Source organism: Podarcis melisellensis (genome assembly GCF_964234715.1).
Source record: "Podarcis melisellensis genome assembly, chromosome: 13".
Classification (NCBI taxonomy): Eukaryota; Metazoa; Chordata; class Lepidosauria; order Squamata; family Lacertidae; genus Podarcis; species Podarcis melisellensis.
The window spans coordinates 55,506,254-55,520,883 of NC_138545.1; the positions used below are offsets into that span (position 1 = coordinate 55,506,254).

At 47.5% G+C, this 14,630-nt stretch overlaps 1 protein-coding gene across 8 annotated transcripts in view; it reads left to right on the forward strand.

The window, feature by feature from the left end:
• KIAA1671 overlaps positions 1 to 14,630 on the forward strand; it is a 129,754-nt gene that overhangs the window by 76,840 nt on the left and 38,284 nt on the right. For all 8 annotated transcript variants that reach the window (XR_014162325.1, XR_014162326.1, XM_081884560.1 and 5 more), the window contains one exon: positions 13,851 to 13,969. Coding sequence is in view for 6 of the 8 variants with exons in the window: in XM_081884560.1 (XP_081740686.1) it covers positions 13,851 to 13,969 (119 nt within the window). In the remaining 2 variants the exon portion in view is untranslated. The remainder of the gene's footprint in view (positions 1 to 13,850; positions 13,970 to 14,630) is intronic.

Sequence of the window (14,630 nt, forward strand, 5' to 3'; positions counted from 1 at the left end):
TTACTCCTTGGTTACATGCAAAGGGAAACATCAGACAGCTGTAAGATTCCATAGACATGCTGGCCATACATCTTTTTTTTTTAACCCAAAATTCTGAATAGAATAATAATTGTTGCCTTTGCACATTGTGGGTAACTCAGAGCAACATTCTGAGAGACATTGTGGTGCTGTGGATTAAGGGTAACAAGTTTGAAGAACTCCCCTTTGGGGCAAGGGCTGTAGCTCTTTGGCAGAAACCTGTTTTGCATGCAGATTCCCAGTTCAATCCCCGACATCTCCAGGTAGGACTGGGAAAAATCCCAGCCTGAAACCCAGGACAGCTGCTGCCAGTCTATGTAGATAGCACTGAGCTAGATGCACACAAGGGTCCGAGTCCGTATAAGGCAGCTGCTGCTGTTTCTAAGAAATCTTTCAGGTGTTCCACGTATAGCAGTGACCCAGCAGTGCTTTATTCAGCTAAGCAGAATCAACAAATCTTTCAGATGCCAGCCAGGTCTGTGGCACTTGGCAGGTTACATCTCAGCTACCAGGCAGGGAGGATTGGGAATCATTTGGGCACTTTATCAGAAGTGATGGTAAATGTTAGTAGGTCAGCTGAAATGGTAGACATGCCTAACCTTTTGTGCTTTCATGAAGCAGCTGCTGCTGTTTCAAGCACCCTCTCTCTTCCAGATGCTATGGCACTTGCAGCTGGTATGCGAGTAGGTTTCCCCTCTTTGCTCTCTTTACCAAAGAGGTGAGGAGGCAGCCAAGTTTCCTTGCTGATGGTGCCACTCCTTTGGAAACTCACCACCTAGAGAAGCCCACCCAGTCCCCACTCCCTCACAAGGGTTAGGAAGCTGGTGGGCATCCTTCTTGTGTTCTCTGTCCTGGTTGTAATGTTTTGTTATTGTTCTCCAGCTGCTGTTTTCTTGATACGTGGTGCTGGTTTGGTTGATATTGTCTATATTTCAGCTCCATAAGCATTCTTGAGTACCTAATGATAATGAAAGGCAGGGATGTTGACATGAGCCAACAGTGTGACACGGCAGCTAAAAAAGCCAATGCAATTCTGGGCTGCATCAATAGGAGTATAACATCTAGATCAAGGGAAGTAATAGTGCCACTGTCTTCTGCTCTGGTCAGACCTCACCTGGAGTACTGTGTCCAGTTCTGGGCACCACAGTTCAAGAAGGACACTGACAAACTGGAACATGTCCAGAGGAGGGCAACCAAAATGGTCAAAGGCCTGGAAACAATGCCTTATGAGGAACGGCTAAGGGAGCTGGGCATGTTTAGCCTGGAGAAGAGGAGGTTAAGGGGTGATATGAGAGCCATGTTCAAATATATAAAAGGATGTCACATAGAGGAGGGAGAAAGGTTGTTTTCTGCTGCTCCAGAGAAGCGGACACGGAGCAATGGATCCAAACTACAAGAAAGAAGATTCCACCTAAACATTAGGAAGAACTTCCTGACAGTAAGAGCTGTTCAACAGTGGAATTTGCTGCCAAGGAGTGTGGTGGAGTCTCCTTCTTTGGAGGTCTTTAAGCAGAGGCTTGACAACCATATGTCAGGAGTGCTCTGATGGTGTTTCCTGCTTGGCAGGGGGTTGGACTCGATGGCCCTTGTGGTCTATTCCAACTCTATGATTCTATGTAGTTCCCTATTGCCCAATTGATTTCAAGGATAAACCAAAGGAAGGGGTGGAAAATGTTTACCAGTTAAGGTGCTCTGTACGTCAAATAATAGCAATTTGCTGGTTGCCTGCCACATGAAGCCCTTCTCAGCTCAGCATTCCTCACTAGAACAATTTCTGGGTTTTTTGTTTATAAGTTGACAAAATTTAAAAGCAGATAAAATTTTGTTTTCATCATTGTCAGATTTTCTGCTGATCTCTTGAGAGCTGCTCAGATTCTTTCTAAAGTATGTGCTACAATATTCTTGCAGGAAATGTAAAAATCAAATATTTTCTCTCATTGGAGAAAAGTTAGCTTTGTAGAAGAAAATTTAACATGAACCACTACAGCGTTAAAGGAGCTTTCCATGAGTTAGGCTTCCTCAACCTCAGCCCTCCAGATGTTTTGAGACTACAATTCCCATCATCCCTGACCACTGGTCCTGCTAGCTAGGGATCATGGGAGTTGTAAGCCAAAAACATCTGGAGGGCCGAGGTTGAGGAAGCCTGCTATAAGTCTTTTAAATGCAACCAAGACTAATGCTGGATTTTACATCAGGAACTAGTCTCCCTTTGGAAGGGAGAGCCTCTACATTTGCCATTCATGGTGACCTTGGGCAATTTGTTTTAGTCATGCTTTATCCTACATTCTCCTATTAAATGACATTACCAGCCTTCATAACAATACATCATCCCCTTTTTGGTTAAGGAACATTCTTGGAGATGTTAACTAATGTTTTACGCCGTAGTGTAAACCCAGTCTGTGCCAAACAATGAGTGGCTAGTGTTTGACTGCCAAGGAAATTGGAAGAGAGAACTGTGTTTGTGTTCTCCAGAAAGCCCTTAGGGGCTGCTCTTTGGGCTGGCCCGAGGGAGTATGCGCAGCAACCGGCTGATATGTGCTTATGCTGGAACCCCTTTGTGGGAGACTTCCCCATTCCACTGGATCTCATGCCTAGCTAACACACACATAGCAGGTGAGCTGGTAAAGACTTGCGGACCATACGGCATCAGACTGCAGGAAGAGATTTTCTCTTGGGGAAACCAGCATATCAGGAAGAAACCTAGTGTGGTACAGTGGTGCCCCGCAAGACGAATGCCTCGCAAGACGAAAAACCCGCAAGACAAAAGGGTTTTTCGGTTTTTGCGACGCTTCGCTAGACGATTTTCCCTATGGGCTTGCATCGCAAGACGAAAGCCCATAGGGAAATCTCGGGGACCCTTTTTTAAATGCTGGCGGTGGGGAGCAAAGCCTTTTCCCCCCCTCCGGACTTCAGAAGAGGTCCAGCAAGGCCGGCGGGGGCGAAAGGCTTTGCTCCCCACCGCCAGCATTTTAAAAGCGTCCGGGATAGCAGGGAAGCGCTTCCCGCTATCCCGGATGGCTTTTGAAGGCAGGCGGGGGGGAGCAAAGACTTTTGCCCCCCGCCCGCCTTGGGAAGAGGTCCTGGACCTCTTCCCAAGGCGGGCGGGGGGCAAAAGTCTTTGCTCCCCCCCGCCTGCCTTTCCGGGAGAGCGGAAAAGGCAGCGAAGGCTTCGCTGCCGCCCGCCAGCATTTTAAGATCGCCCACGGACAGCGGAAGTCTTTGCTCCCCCCCTGCCTGCCTTCCCGGGGGCTTTTAAATCGCCCCGGGACAGCTGAGAATTCCTCCGCTGTTCCGGGGTGATTTTAAAATGCTGGCGGGCGGCAGCGAAGGCTTCGCTGCCGCCCGCCAGCATTTTAAAAGCCCCCGGGACTGTCCCGGGAAGGCAGGCGGGGGGGAAGCAAAGACCTTCGCCCCCGCCAGCCTTCAGAAGAGGTCGGGGGACAGACTGTCCCCAGACCTGGTCTGAAGGCGGTTCGGTTTCCATAGGAACGCATTAATTGATTTTTAATGCATTCCTATGGGAAACCGTGCTTCGCAAGACGAAAAACTCGCAAGACGAAAAGACTTGCGGAACGAATTAATTTCATCTTGCGAGGCACCAGTGTACTTAAGTAAGTTTTACTCAGAGTAGAAACGTTGAAATGAATGGATGAGACTAAGTTTTACAGTTAGTGAAGCTTACTTGAATACAACTCCTAGACTAGAGGTCATCTTCCTGCTGCCTGTTCAGCCTGGTTTTGCATGCAAATCAGCTGCTGCCATCTTTATCTCAAATTCCAGCTGTTTCTTGCCAGGGCAGGCTAGACAAGAGAGGTCTGAAAAGGCCTGAGCGTCTCCAGGAAGTAGTGTGCAAGATCTTGGTATTCAAGTAAGCCATCTATGGTCAGGGATAATCTGGGTTTTCCTCCAGCTGCAAGCTTTCAGACCTATATGTTAAGCCATCTGGTTACTTGCTTCTAAACATCAGCCCAGGGAATGCTTGTGTCAGGTTAGATAATAAAATTTCCAGTTCTAATTCCAGCTTCTCCATGCATTCAGAGAGCACACTCGCTTTTAATTTTACCAAACTGAACTGCCCTGTCCTCCCAGTTCCTGCTTCATCCTTTCATAAAGCTTCCTCTGATCTTAAAGCAAAGACCATCTCTTTGCAGGCCTGCCACCCGCTTGGTGAGGTGACCTTTACAAGCCTGAGGTTGGCAGTCCTGTACTGCAGAATCAGCTATCATGCAGACACCTTTCTTTCCATGTGAACCTTTGGAGCAGCACTTTGATGCCATCGGGTGCCTCTGAACCCGTGAAAAGAGTGCACCAACCTGGTATTCATTGCAGATGAGGATTCTGCATCATTCTGCTTCTGCCAGCCACCTGGTGATGGCTTCCTGAATACCTTGAAATGTCAACCTTCTCCATTTGCCATGAGGCCTGTCCCATCAGGTGCTCTCCACTCCGCCTCCTTGACTTCATACCATATGAATTTTAACCCTTCCTTTTCACCTGGCCCTTCCCCTTTCTCAGATGGACTGCACTTTGAGTGTCCCACCAGCAGCATTTTGAACAAAAAAGGAGCCCTCTGGATCTGGCCAGCAGCCCATCCAGTCCACCATGCTGCTTTGACAGTAGCCAACCAGATGGCTCAGGGGAAACCCCATAAGCAGGGCATAAGCACAAGCATTCTCTCCCTCCTGTGGTTTCCTGCAACAGGAACATAGCCATCCTGGCTAGTATCCATTGAAAGCCCCCTCTTTCATGAATTTGTCCAGTCCTCTTTTAAAGCCATTTCCTGTGGGAGAGAGTTCCATAGTTTATGCGCTGTGTGAAGAAGGACTTTTCTGTCTGCGAAACTTAAGTGCAAGTGAGTGTGTGCTTTGCTGGCCTTACTGCTTTCTCTTCTTTGAGCCCTTTCAGTTTTGAGCTTTGTTGATAGGGTTGATTTCATTTCTCTATTATATCTCTTCTGATTTTATGTTTGTGGCATCCAGTCTAAACCTTTTGCAAGATAGGCCACAAAATCATAAGGAATATCACCACTGCTGCATACAACAAGCAAAATGTTTGTTGATACTAAATGTTCATGGCTCCACAAAAGTGATGTCACTTGCAGGATGCTGTGGGAGAGAAATACGTAACTTGGATCATTCAGGCAGCCTTCTGGTTGCATAGCAACCTTTGAGCTGTAGCGGCTGGTATTATTAGCAGTGAGAGCATTCAGCTACATGGTACAAGAGTAGGTGGGATGTTTAGTTAGGTGTTGAGAAAAATGAGCTCTGCTTGCATCTCCTGCACTGCTTTAATATAGCAGCAGCTCTTGTTCTCCTAGTGCATGGAGATGAGAGAGACACATACATACTGATCTCCTGGCCTGTTGCTAGCTGTCAGAGTTTTGCATCTCTTTGGCTTGTGTGTGTTCCCAAACCTGCAACTGTCCTAGTTTGCTAATGACCAAGTAAGTCTCAAGGATCGCTAAGGTCTCATCTCCTGTTCATCCCTTTGTGGTTTTTAGCAATAAAGGGTAAAGGGACCCCAGACCATTAGGTCCAGTCGTGACCGACTCTGGGGTTGCGGCGCTCATCTCGCTTTACTGGCCGAGGGAGCCAGTGTACAGCTTCTGGGTCATGTGGCCAGCATGACTAAGCCGCTTCTGGTGAACCAGAGCTGCGCACGGAAACGCCATTTACCTTCCCGCCGGAGTGGTACCTATTTATCTACTTGCACTTTGACGTGCTTTCGAACTGCTAGGTTGGCAGGAGCAGGGACCAAGCAACAGGAGCTCACCCCGTTACGGAGTCCTAGGCTCTGTGGTTTAACCCACAGCACCACCCGTGTCGCTTTGTGGTTTTTAGCAATAGTCCATAACATTTGCTGTTCTGTCATATCCACCTACATACCACGAGAGCAGGCGTGCGTATGTTCTTGGTGATTGCACTATTGATGGGGAACTCTCTGAAATCCTGGTCACACCACAGAGGGGGTGGGGGTAAAACTGTGCTCCTGGATTGTACCATTGCAGGCTGCCATTAGTAGGAGAGGCGGCTGCATATCTGAGCTCTTCCCACTCTTCCCAAATAAACTCACTCTGCACAGCAAACCAGTTTATTAAGCAAAAGGTTGGAGATGTTTTCCACATGCAAAGTGGTGTGTGTGTCTGTGTCAGTCTATAGTACATCCCCTGCAGTCTGAAATGGGACAGTCCAGGAATGTTTTGTCACCTCACTTGTGTAGACCAGGCTGGAGCCTGGGGGTTGGATCCAAGTAACTTCTGCTCAGAGTAGACTCGCTAAAATTAATGGACCTGTTAGCCATGTTCATTTGGGGTGCTGCTGCATTTGTGTTTTAATTATTGTAAACAAGCCTTGGGATCTGGGGGTGAAGGATGCGTAATAAATAGTAGTAATAATAATAACTTTAAATGAGCCTTGTTTAAATGAGCTGTGCTACCATCAGAACTCTTTCTAGCATGTCCAAAATAATAATAATAATAATAATAATAATAATAATAATAATAATAGTTTATTATTTATACCCCGCCCATCTGGCTGAACTTCCCTAAAGAGGGCTGCCTTCAGTTGTCTTTTAAAAGTAAAATAGTTGTTTATTGCTTTGACATCTGCTGGGAGGGCGTTCCACAGGGCAGGCGCCACTACCGAGAAGGCCCTCTGCCTGGTTCCCTGTAACCTTATTTCTCACAATGAGGGAACCGCCAGAAGGCCCTCGGCGCTGGATCTCAGTGTCCGGGCTGAACGATGGGGGTGGAGACGCTCCTTCAGGTATACAGGACCAACACTTTGAATTGTGCTCGGAAACGTACTGGGAGCCAATGCAGATCTCTCAGAACCGGTGTTATGTGGTCCCGGCAGCCACTCCCAGTCACCAGTCTAGCTGCCGCATTCTGGATTAATTGCAGTTTCCGGGTCACCTTCAAAGGTAGCCCCATGTAGAGCGCGTTGCAGTAGTCCAAGCGGGAGATAACTAGAGCATGCACCACTCTGGCAAGACAGTCCGCGGGCAGGTAGGGTCTTAGCCTGCGTACCAGGTGGAGCTGGTAGACAGCTGCCCTGGACACAGAGTTAACCTGTGCCTCCATGGACAGCTGTAAGTCCAAAATGACTCCCAGGCTGCGCACCTGGTCCTTCAGGGGCACAGTTACCCCATTAAGGACCAGGGAATCCCCCACACCCGCCCGCCCCCTATCCCCCAAAAACAGTACTTCTGACTTGTCAGGATTCAACCTTAATCTGTTAGCCGCCATCCATCCTGCAACAGCCTCTAGGCACTCACACAGGACCTTCACCGCCTTCACTGGTTCTGATTTAAAGGAGAGGTAGAGCTGGGTGTCATCTGCATACTGATGAACACCCAGCCCAAACCCCCTGATGATCTCTCCCAGCGGTTTCATAGCACTCTCCCACCCTGGCCCTGCTCCCACGGTGGAGTCTACCTCCTTCTGAATCTGAGCGACTTTATCTGCAAAAAACTTTGCAAAAGCATTGCAGGAGATCTTGGGGTCCCTACCAGGCCCCGATGGTGCAGGTGGTTCCGATAGATTGCAAACCACCTGAAAGAGTCTCCTGCTGTTGTTTTCTGCAGATGCAATGGAGGCGGTGAAGAAGGCCCTCTTCGCCATTGCCACTTGGTAGGCTCGACGTTGAGCTCTAGCCCGTGTCCGGTCTGATTCAGAATGAGTTTTCCGCCACCGGCGCTCTAGCCATCTCAAAGATTGTTTCATCACCCTCAGCTCCGGGGAAAACCACGGGGCTGTCCGGGTTCCATGCAATCAGAGAGGGCGCCTCGGAGCCAGACAGTCAATAGCCCTGGTTAGCTCCGCATTCCAGCGGGCCACCAGGGAATCAGCTGAAAGGCCATCAACTTGGGATAAAACATCCCCTACCACTCTCTTACACATGTAAGTCAGACTCTGTCATGTTTAACTGTTGTGGTTTCCAGCTAAAGAGTTCTAGCAGGGAAAAGTCTAGACACCTTCTTAAAATGACATTTGTAAGACTTTGTGGAAAGTCAATATTCCTTGTCAATATTTCCTACACCCAGTGATGTTTCTGTGTCCTCTGCTGGATTTCAGAGACAAGGGATATTCATCTGGATGGCTTAAGTTTGGACCATCTGATGCTTCAGACATAGAGGATATTGGGAGTCCACACTATAGGCAAAGGAAGGAGAGTGGCTCATTGGCAGAGCATGTGCTGTGCATGCAGAAGGATGCAGGGCCAATCCTCAGCTTCTCTGGATGGGGCTGACAAGGTCCCTTGCCTGGAGAACCACCCCTGGGCAGTGCAAATAGAACAGGCTAGAGGCACCGAAGATCTGGCTTGGGATAAGAGAGCTTCCCATGTACCCACAATGGTGTCCCAGCACCCTGTCAGGGCTCCAAGGCACACCTTTTAGACGGCTTCCTTCTTGGCCCTTCCCCCCACCCTGCCCTTGAAATGTTGGCTACCCCAAGCCACTCATGTGCTGGGGTTCAGAGGGTTGGGCTGGTGGCTGCACTGGCTCCTTCTCCTCTCTGCGTCTACAGAGGAGTCATCAGCAACAGAAAAATGCTGTGTCTTCATGCTGTGGGAAATCTTCCAGATAACTGCCATGGCTGGTGAGGTCAGCTGGGATAGGATCCTGCTCAGTTCTAGGAACTGTTTATCTGTTGCTGCAGCAGCAAACGTTAGGGGAGAGGAAGGTTTCTCTCACTCAGGAAATTGCTCTGCCTAACGCCATCTGCACATTGGACAGGGGTTCTTCACCGGGTCTAGAAGAAGGCATTGGGCCATGTTCAGATCCTTGTGGGCAAAGTTAACCTATCCAGTAGTGAGTATTTGGAAATGGTGCTTGGATTTTTTTTGTGTGTGTGTCTTGGTGTGCTTTCTGGGGAGCAATATGTGGATTTTGCCTTTACATTTCTGTGTGGTCAGTAAACTTTTTAAAAGAAATATGTGCCTGTTCTGTATCACTCAGTTTCCCACGGGCATCTGGTTGGCCACTGTGAGAACAGGAGGCGGGGCATGAGTACTCTGTTAGCCCTCTGCTCAGTTGGAGTGGAGACAGGATACCTTGAGTAAAGTGACATTAAAATTGTCACCTGATTAAAATGTTGTGGTCAGTTTATTCACTTAAATATGTACATGTATAAAAGCTATAGTTCTGTTTTATAGAATGCCCTTGGAGCAGCCTTCCTCCACCTAATGCCCTTCAGATGTTCTGGCCTGCAACCTGCATTAGCACCAGCCGGCATGGTTGTCTGGGAGTTGTAGTCCAAAACATTTGCAGGGCAGGAACCAAGATGGAGTAGGCTGACAACTTGGAGGCATTTTTTACAATGCAAAGGGAAACAGGCCACGTCTGCCTGCTGTGCCATCCTGTCTTTTTAAAAATTCATTGCATTAAAAATAGATTTAAAGAACACATTGAGTAATTGAGGGCACATTTTTAGTCAATGAAAGGGTTTTTAATCCATCTAGCTAAACATTGCAGCCATGGAACTGCAGGCACTCCTAAAGCTGTGCTGGTAGAAGGGGGTTGCTTGTTTTCCAGGCACAACTGCACGGGTTGAAAGGAGGCTTGCAAGTAGCTAGTCACCAGGTTACCAGGGTTGCCTCTGGCAGTTCAAGCACTTTGCAAAAGTTGGTGGTTGTCTTACTTTAGGGTTGCAGGTGGCCCATAGCTTTTTAGGAAGGCTGGAGAAAGTTATCAGGGAGGGGCATACTTTTGTAGTTGCCCTGAAGCAAAAAACATAGAGACTGCCTCTCTATGCCCCATCTTGGTCTATCTGATCTCCCTCTGAGAGAAATTCCAATCCATCCACTGACTTAGAAACTAGGATGTGTGTGGACAAACATTTGTGAGAGTGGCTGGACTTCCTTTTTCTGAAAATTCACCCCACCCTGAGCCTAGCTAAGAGGTGCATGAGGGTTGGTGTATTTTAGCTGATTGTTTGGTTGTGTGTCATGTTTTCAGTGGGATAGTGTGGAGAACAGAACTGTATTTAACTAAGCAGGCACCAAGGATTGCTTGCTGCACCTTGAATGCCTCATGTGGATTCTGGTGAGTAATTACATTGCAAAGCAATGACATAGAAGACTGCTACAGGTCTAGGGGAGCTATTGCTCAGCAACTTGGCTATGGGCGGGGCACCTTGAACTCTTCATACGAATGCTTCTGTATGGTGAGGAAATTTCCGTGTTCTTAGGTTGCCTTTGTGATGACTTTTGCTTGCAGTGGTTAAGAACTTCTGGTTTAAAGAGCAGCCTGAACATCAGACTCTTTCAGATAAGGGCAAATTGTGTTTTTACTACTTGGGGGGGGGCAGAGTGGCTGCGGCAACCTAGTCAGATGGGTGACATATAAATAATCAATTGTTATTGTTATATAAACCTTTTCACCAGCCACAGTCCCAACTGCAGCATAGATGTTCTGAAAAAGGGGTGTATGGGTGGGTGGGGGGTGTTTGTTTCTCACATACACCACAGACTTGGGCTTTTTATTTTATTTTACAAAGTTTGTGATCAACCTGTAGAAGGAATTTGCAATCAAATGCTACCAGCTGAAATGCAAAGGATAAGAGACAGAGAGAGCAAGAGAGAGAGTGCCATTTTGCTACCAGAAGGTGCCAGCCTGTGTCTGTACCAGTCCTCTCACATTATGTGGACAACATGGACCCACCAAGAAACAGCCTGTAGCAGAAGTGTGCAACTCAGCCTTGCATCTATGTGCCCCCCAACCACAAACTGGGGTGCAACTCTTTCAAATGTTTTGCCTGGAGGATTTTTTTGGGTGTCTCTCGACACTTCCCATCATTGGTAGAAGAATTTCCACAGCACATTTTGATGTCTAAAGATAATCTTTCATGACAAAGTCATGGCTTACACATTCAAGCTGTCCCTTTAGCAGACTTTTTACTCACAGGAGGAGTGTTAAAAATGTAGATTTTTCATTGTTCTCCATGTACACATTTACTGGGGTTTTTTAATTCCCATTGCTGATGGTGAGTGTGGTGAGTAACCAGGCTCCTGTCCAGCGGACTAGTTAGCGAGTTTCACCCAGAAGCTCCTGTAGGTTCACATGGCCTTCTCTGGCCAGCTGACTACAGGGCCTTCCAGCAGGTATTTAATGTGTCGCATAAATAACATGTGGTGGCTGTTTGCCTCAAGATATTCATTGAGCTGGAGGTTCTAAACTCTTTCCCCAAGACTGAGTCTAGAAACAAAAATGTTGTACCACGGAGTCTCCATTACCTTAGTAGAGCAGCTGTACTAACAAACTGGAAACTTTCATATGGTTTGGGTCAAGTAGTTTAGAGCAACATGTAATTATTCCACAGTCTCTCATAATCCAAATCAGTTCTCTCTATTTCTTATTTTTCCAACCTTAAATTTAGTTCTCCACATTCTTGCAACAATTTGAAATTTTCTTTTAGAAAAAGCTCATGAAAGTTCATCAGCATTTCGGTGTGAATTTATCTGAATACATTCTGTATGCAATTGTGCCCAATACACACATCCATGCATACCAATTTTCCCGGCCTAACACAATGCATTTCACTAATCTGTGCAGCTTTTATCTGCACTTTTGGATGCATTACTTGACTAGGGAACTATACTGGATTATTTTTTTTTAAAGAAATGCACATTTCAAGGGATGGTTGTGTTTTGAGTCACATTTGATTTGGAATATGGGAGTTTGGCCAGTTTGTCTTCAAATGCAGACTAAATAGAATTTCTCCCCCTCCCTAAATCCAGGGCCTTTCTCACAATAAGCCTTTTCTCCCTGCCTGTGTTATCTAGCCAGAAGCTCTTCTGAATTTTCCCTGTGGGTCAATGCAAAGTCACTCCGCTTTGGAGAGAGGAGAGCCCCAATCCATCAGGATGTTCTCTGGCACAAGAACCCATAGATTATGGTCTGGTGAAGCTTGCTGTGACTCAAACAAGGAGTTTGATTGTGCTTCTGAGTGGAAGGTCCCTTTCCAGTGAGCACAAGAATTTTTAAAGCAAATATTTAAAGGTCTTCTGTGGCTTCTGTTGGACAACAGCCCAGAGGACACCATGGCAAAGTTGTCCACTGGACAAGTTCTTACTCGAGTTCTGCCTTGTCTCACCAGTAGCCACTTGGTCTGGTCGCAACTAAGACTATAACCTGGGTTCTGGGACCTGAGTAGATCCCCAGGGCTTAAACAGAGAGTCTCCTTGTTTGTGGCTGGGACTTGCCCTCCTGAGCTACCCCTGGCTGTACTTTCTCTCAGTTTCCTCGGGCACAGAAAGGAGTGTGTGTCTATGTTGTAAAGGTCCCTGCCATTAGCAGTGCACAAGTTGGAATCCTTTGGAGTGGCCACTCTTGGTGTGTGTTGTTAGCAAATCACTCCTTTGTTGCTAACATTGTGGCTGGTGTGTCACATGTCTGTGTTTACTTCCCTGAGCTGGGAAGGTTCTGAGGACGGAAGAGTGTGGCCGACCAGCAGCTCAGCTTGAGGACCCTGGCAGTGCTTGAAGAACCTCCTCCTGTGTTTACTTCCCTTCTAGAGGGATGCTGATGGCAGGACTGAGAGCAAATCAAATAACTTTTTTGGGTTTCAGAGGGCCTTGGCAAAGGAAGCACATAGTTCTTTTTTAATGAAAAGTGATTGTCATGATAGGCTGGGTAGAAGGGACCAGAATCATTTGGTGGCTGGAATGGAACTGCATAAAACAAAGGGCTTTTATTGGGCTGACCTAGCTTTATTCTGCTCTTTCGCTTTGCTGTCTCCATTAATTAACATGTACCATATTATTTTTCAATAGCTTTGCCTGTTGGTAGTGACCTAATCGTGGCACAGTTGCCAAGCGAGAGAGAGAGAGAGAGAGAGAGAGAGAGAGAGAGCAGGCCTGTGATGGGCATTCCGTAAACAAAAGGGGTTGGGCAAGATAAGAAGGACCTTGAACAGGTTAGCCCAGAGGTCAGCAAACTCTTTCAGCAGGGGGCCAGTCCACTGTCCCTCAGACCTTTGGAGGGCCAGACTATATTTTGGGGGGGGGGGGGAATGAACAAATTCCTATGCCCCACAAATAACACAGAGATGCATTTTAAATAAAAGCACACATTCTACTCATGTAGAAACACACAGATTGCCGGACCACCTGCGGGCCAGATTGAGAAGGCGATTAGGCTGGATCTGGCCCCCAGGCCTTAATTTGCCTACCCATGGGTTAGCCAAACAGAAAAGCAAAATGTATAAAGTGAGAGAAAGGAACACTCAGTACCAGATTTTGGGGTGTTCACTGGTTTCTAAAACCAGCTTTGTCTAGGCAAGATGAGTCTATGCTCTGTTTCCTAAGAGGAAAATTTGGCACATTTTGTGAGAGAACCCTGCTATTTTTCTGTGAGTCCTTCTAACTCTTTTCCCGCATGGTACAAGACCCAGGAGCCCTACCCCCATTACTCTTCCTGGGAATCCCCTCTGTCACACAGCCGGCTTTCTAGTCAAGGATGCTCATAGCCCTCACACAGCAACAATACCTAGAGCAGTTTAAGTGACACCAGGTTTCAGCCTCCTTGAAAGTTGTCCTTTTAAAGGTGACTTCCCCATATTTTTGGCCCTTTGCTGTATTGGGGTGGGGCTGTTTATAAGAACAAGCAAGCAGCCATGGAACAAGGGTACACCTCTCAGTTTCTACAGATGATTCCCTATAGAAGGTGGGGGTGGGATGCTTGGAAAGCCCGTTGGGGAGGCCACACCCTGCTAAGTGCCAGGAGGAAACAGACATCGCGACCCTTTATTCGCCATCACTCCCTAGACCTGCTAGCTGTTCCTTGCCCTAGAAGGGGCTAATGCATGCTCCCCCCTCCCTTGTGTGTTGCAGGATCAGCTGAAGCAGTGCTTTGGCAGGCCAGCTGCAGAAGCCAAGGACACCGACACGCTTGTGCAAGAGACGGACAGTCAGTATGGCACCTGGAGCGACCAGCGACACAGTGTGGACAGGTGAGGCTCCTGGGGTGGCACCCCTGAGCAGCCAAGGTCCACGGATCCCTTTGTAAGGGAGAAGGGCCTGCTCCCACCTGGAGTCAGGATCCACTTGGGCTCTACCTTTCTCTTTCCCAGTCTCTTACAATGGATGGGAGCTGGGCAGTGGCTCCTTCTGATCCCTGCACTTTTGCAATAGGCTTGAACCTTGGAAACTGAGCCCTTGATCTGTTTTGTGTCCTTGGGCAGAGGTGCTGCCTCTAAGCTTCAGTTCCCCTTTTGCAAAAGGGGCAGAGCGAAGGCTGTATATCACAGGGGGCTTGGTAAGCTAGAGCTGTACAGAATTGCAGAACTGAGAGGCCTTTGAGCTTCTGGACTTGATTTCAGTAAGGCTTTTGACAAAGTCCCCAATGATATTCTTGTGAAAATGCTGGTAAAATGTAACTGTTAGGTGGATTTGTAGCTCGTTGACTGACCAAACCCAAGCAGTAATGGTTAATGGTTCCTTGTCATCCTGGAAAAAAATGACAAGTGGGGTACCACTGTATCTTGGGCCCATTGTTGTTCAATGTCTTTATAAACGACTTGGATGAAAGAATTGAGGGGATGCTCATCAAATTTGCAGATGGCACCAAACTGGGAGGGGGAGCTAATGCCACAGAAGACAGATTCAAAATTC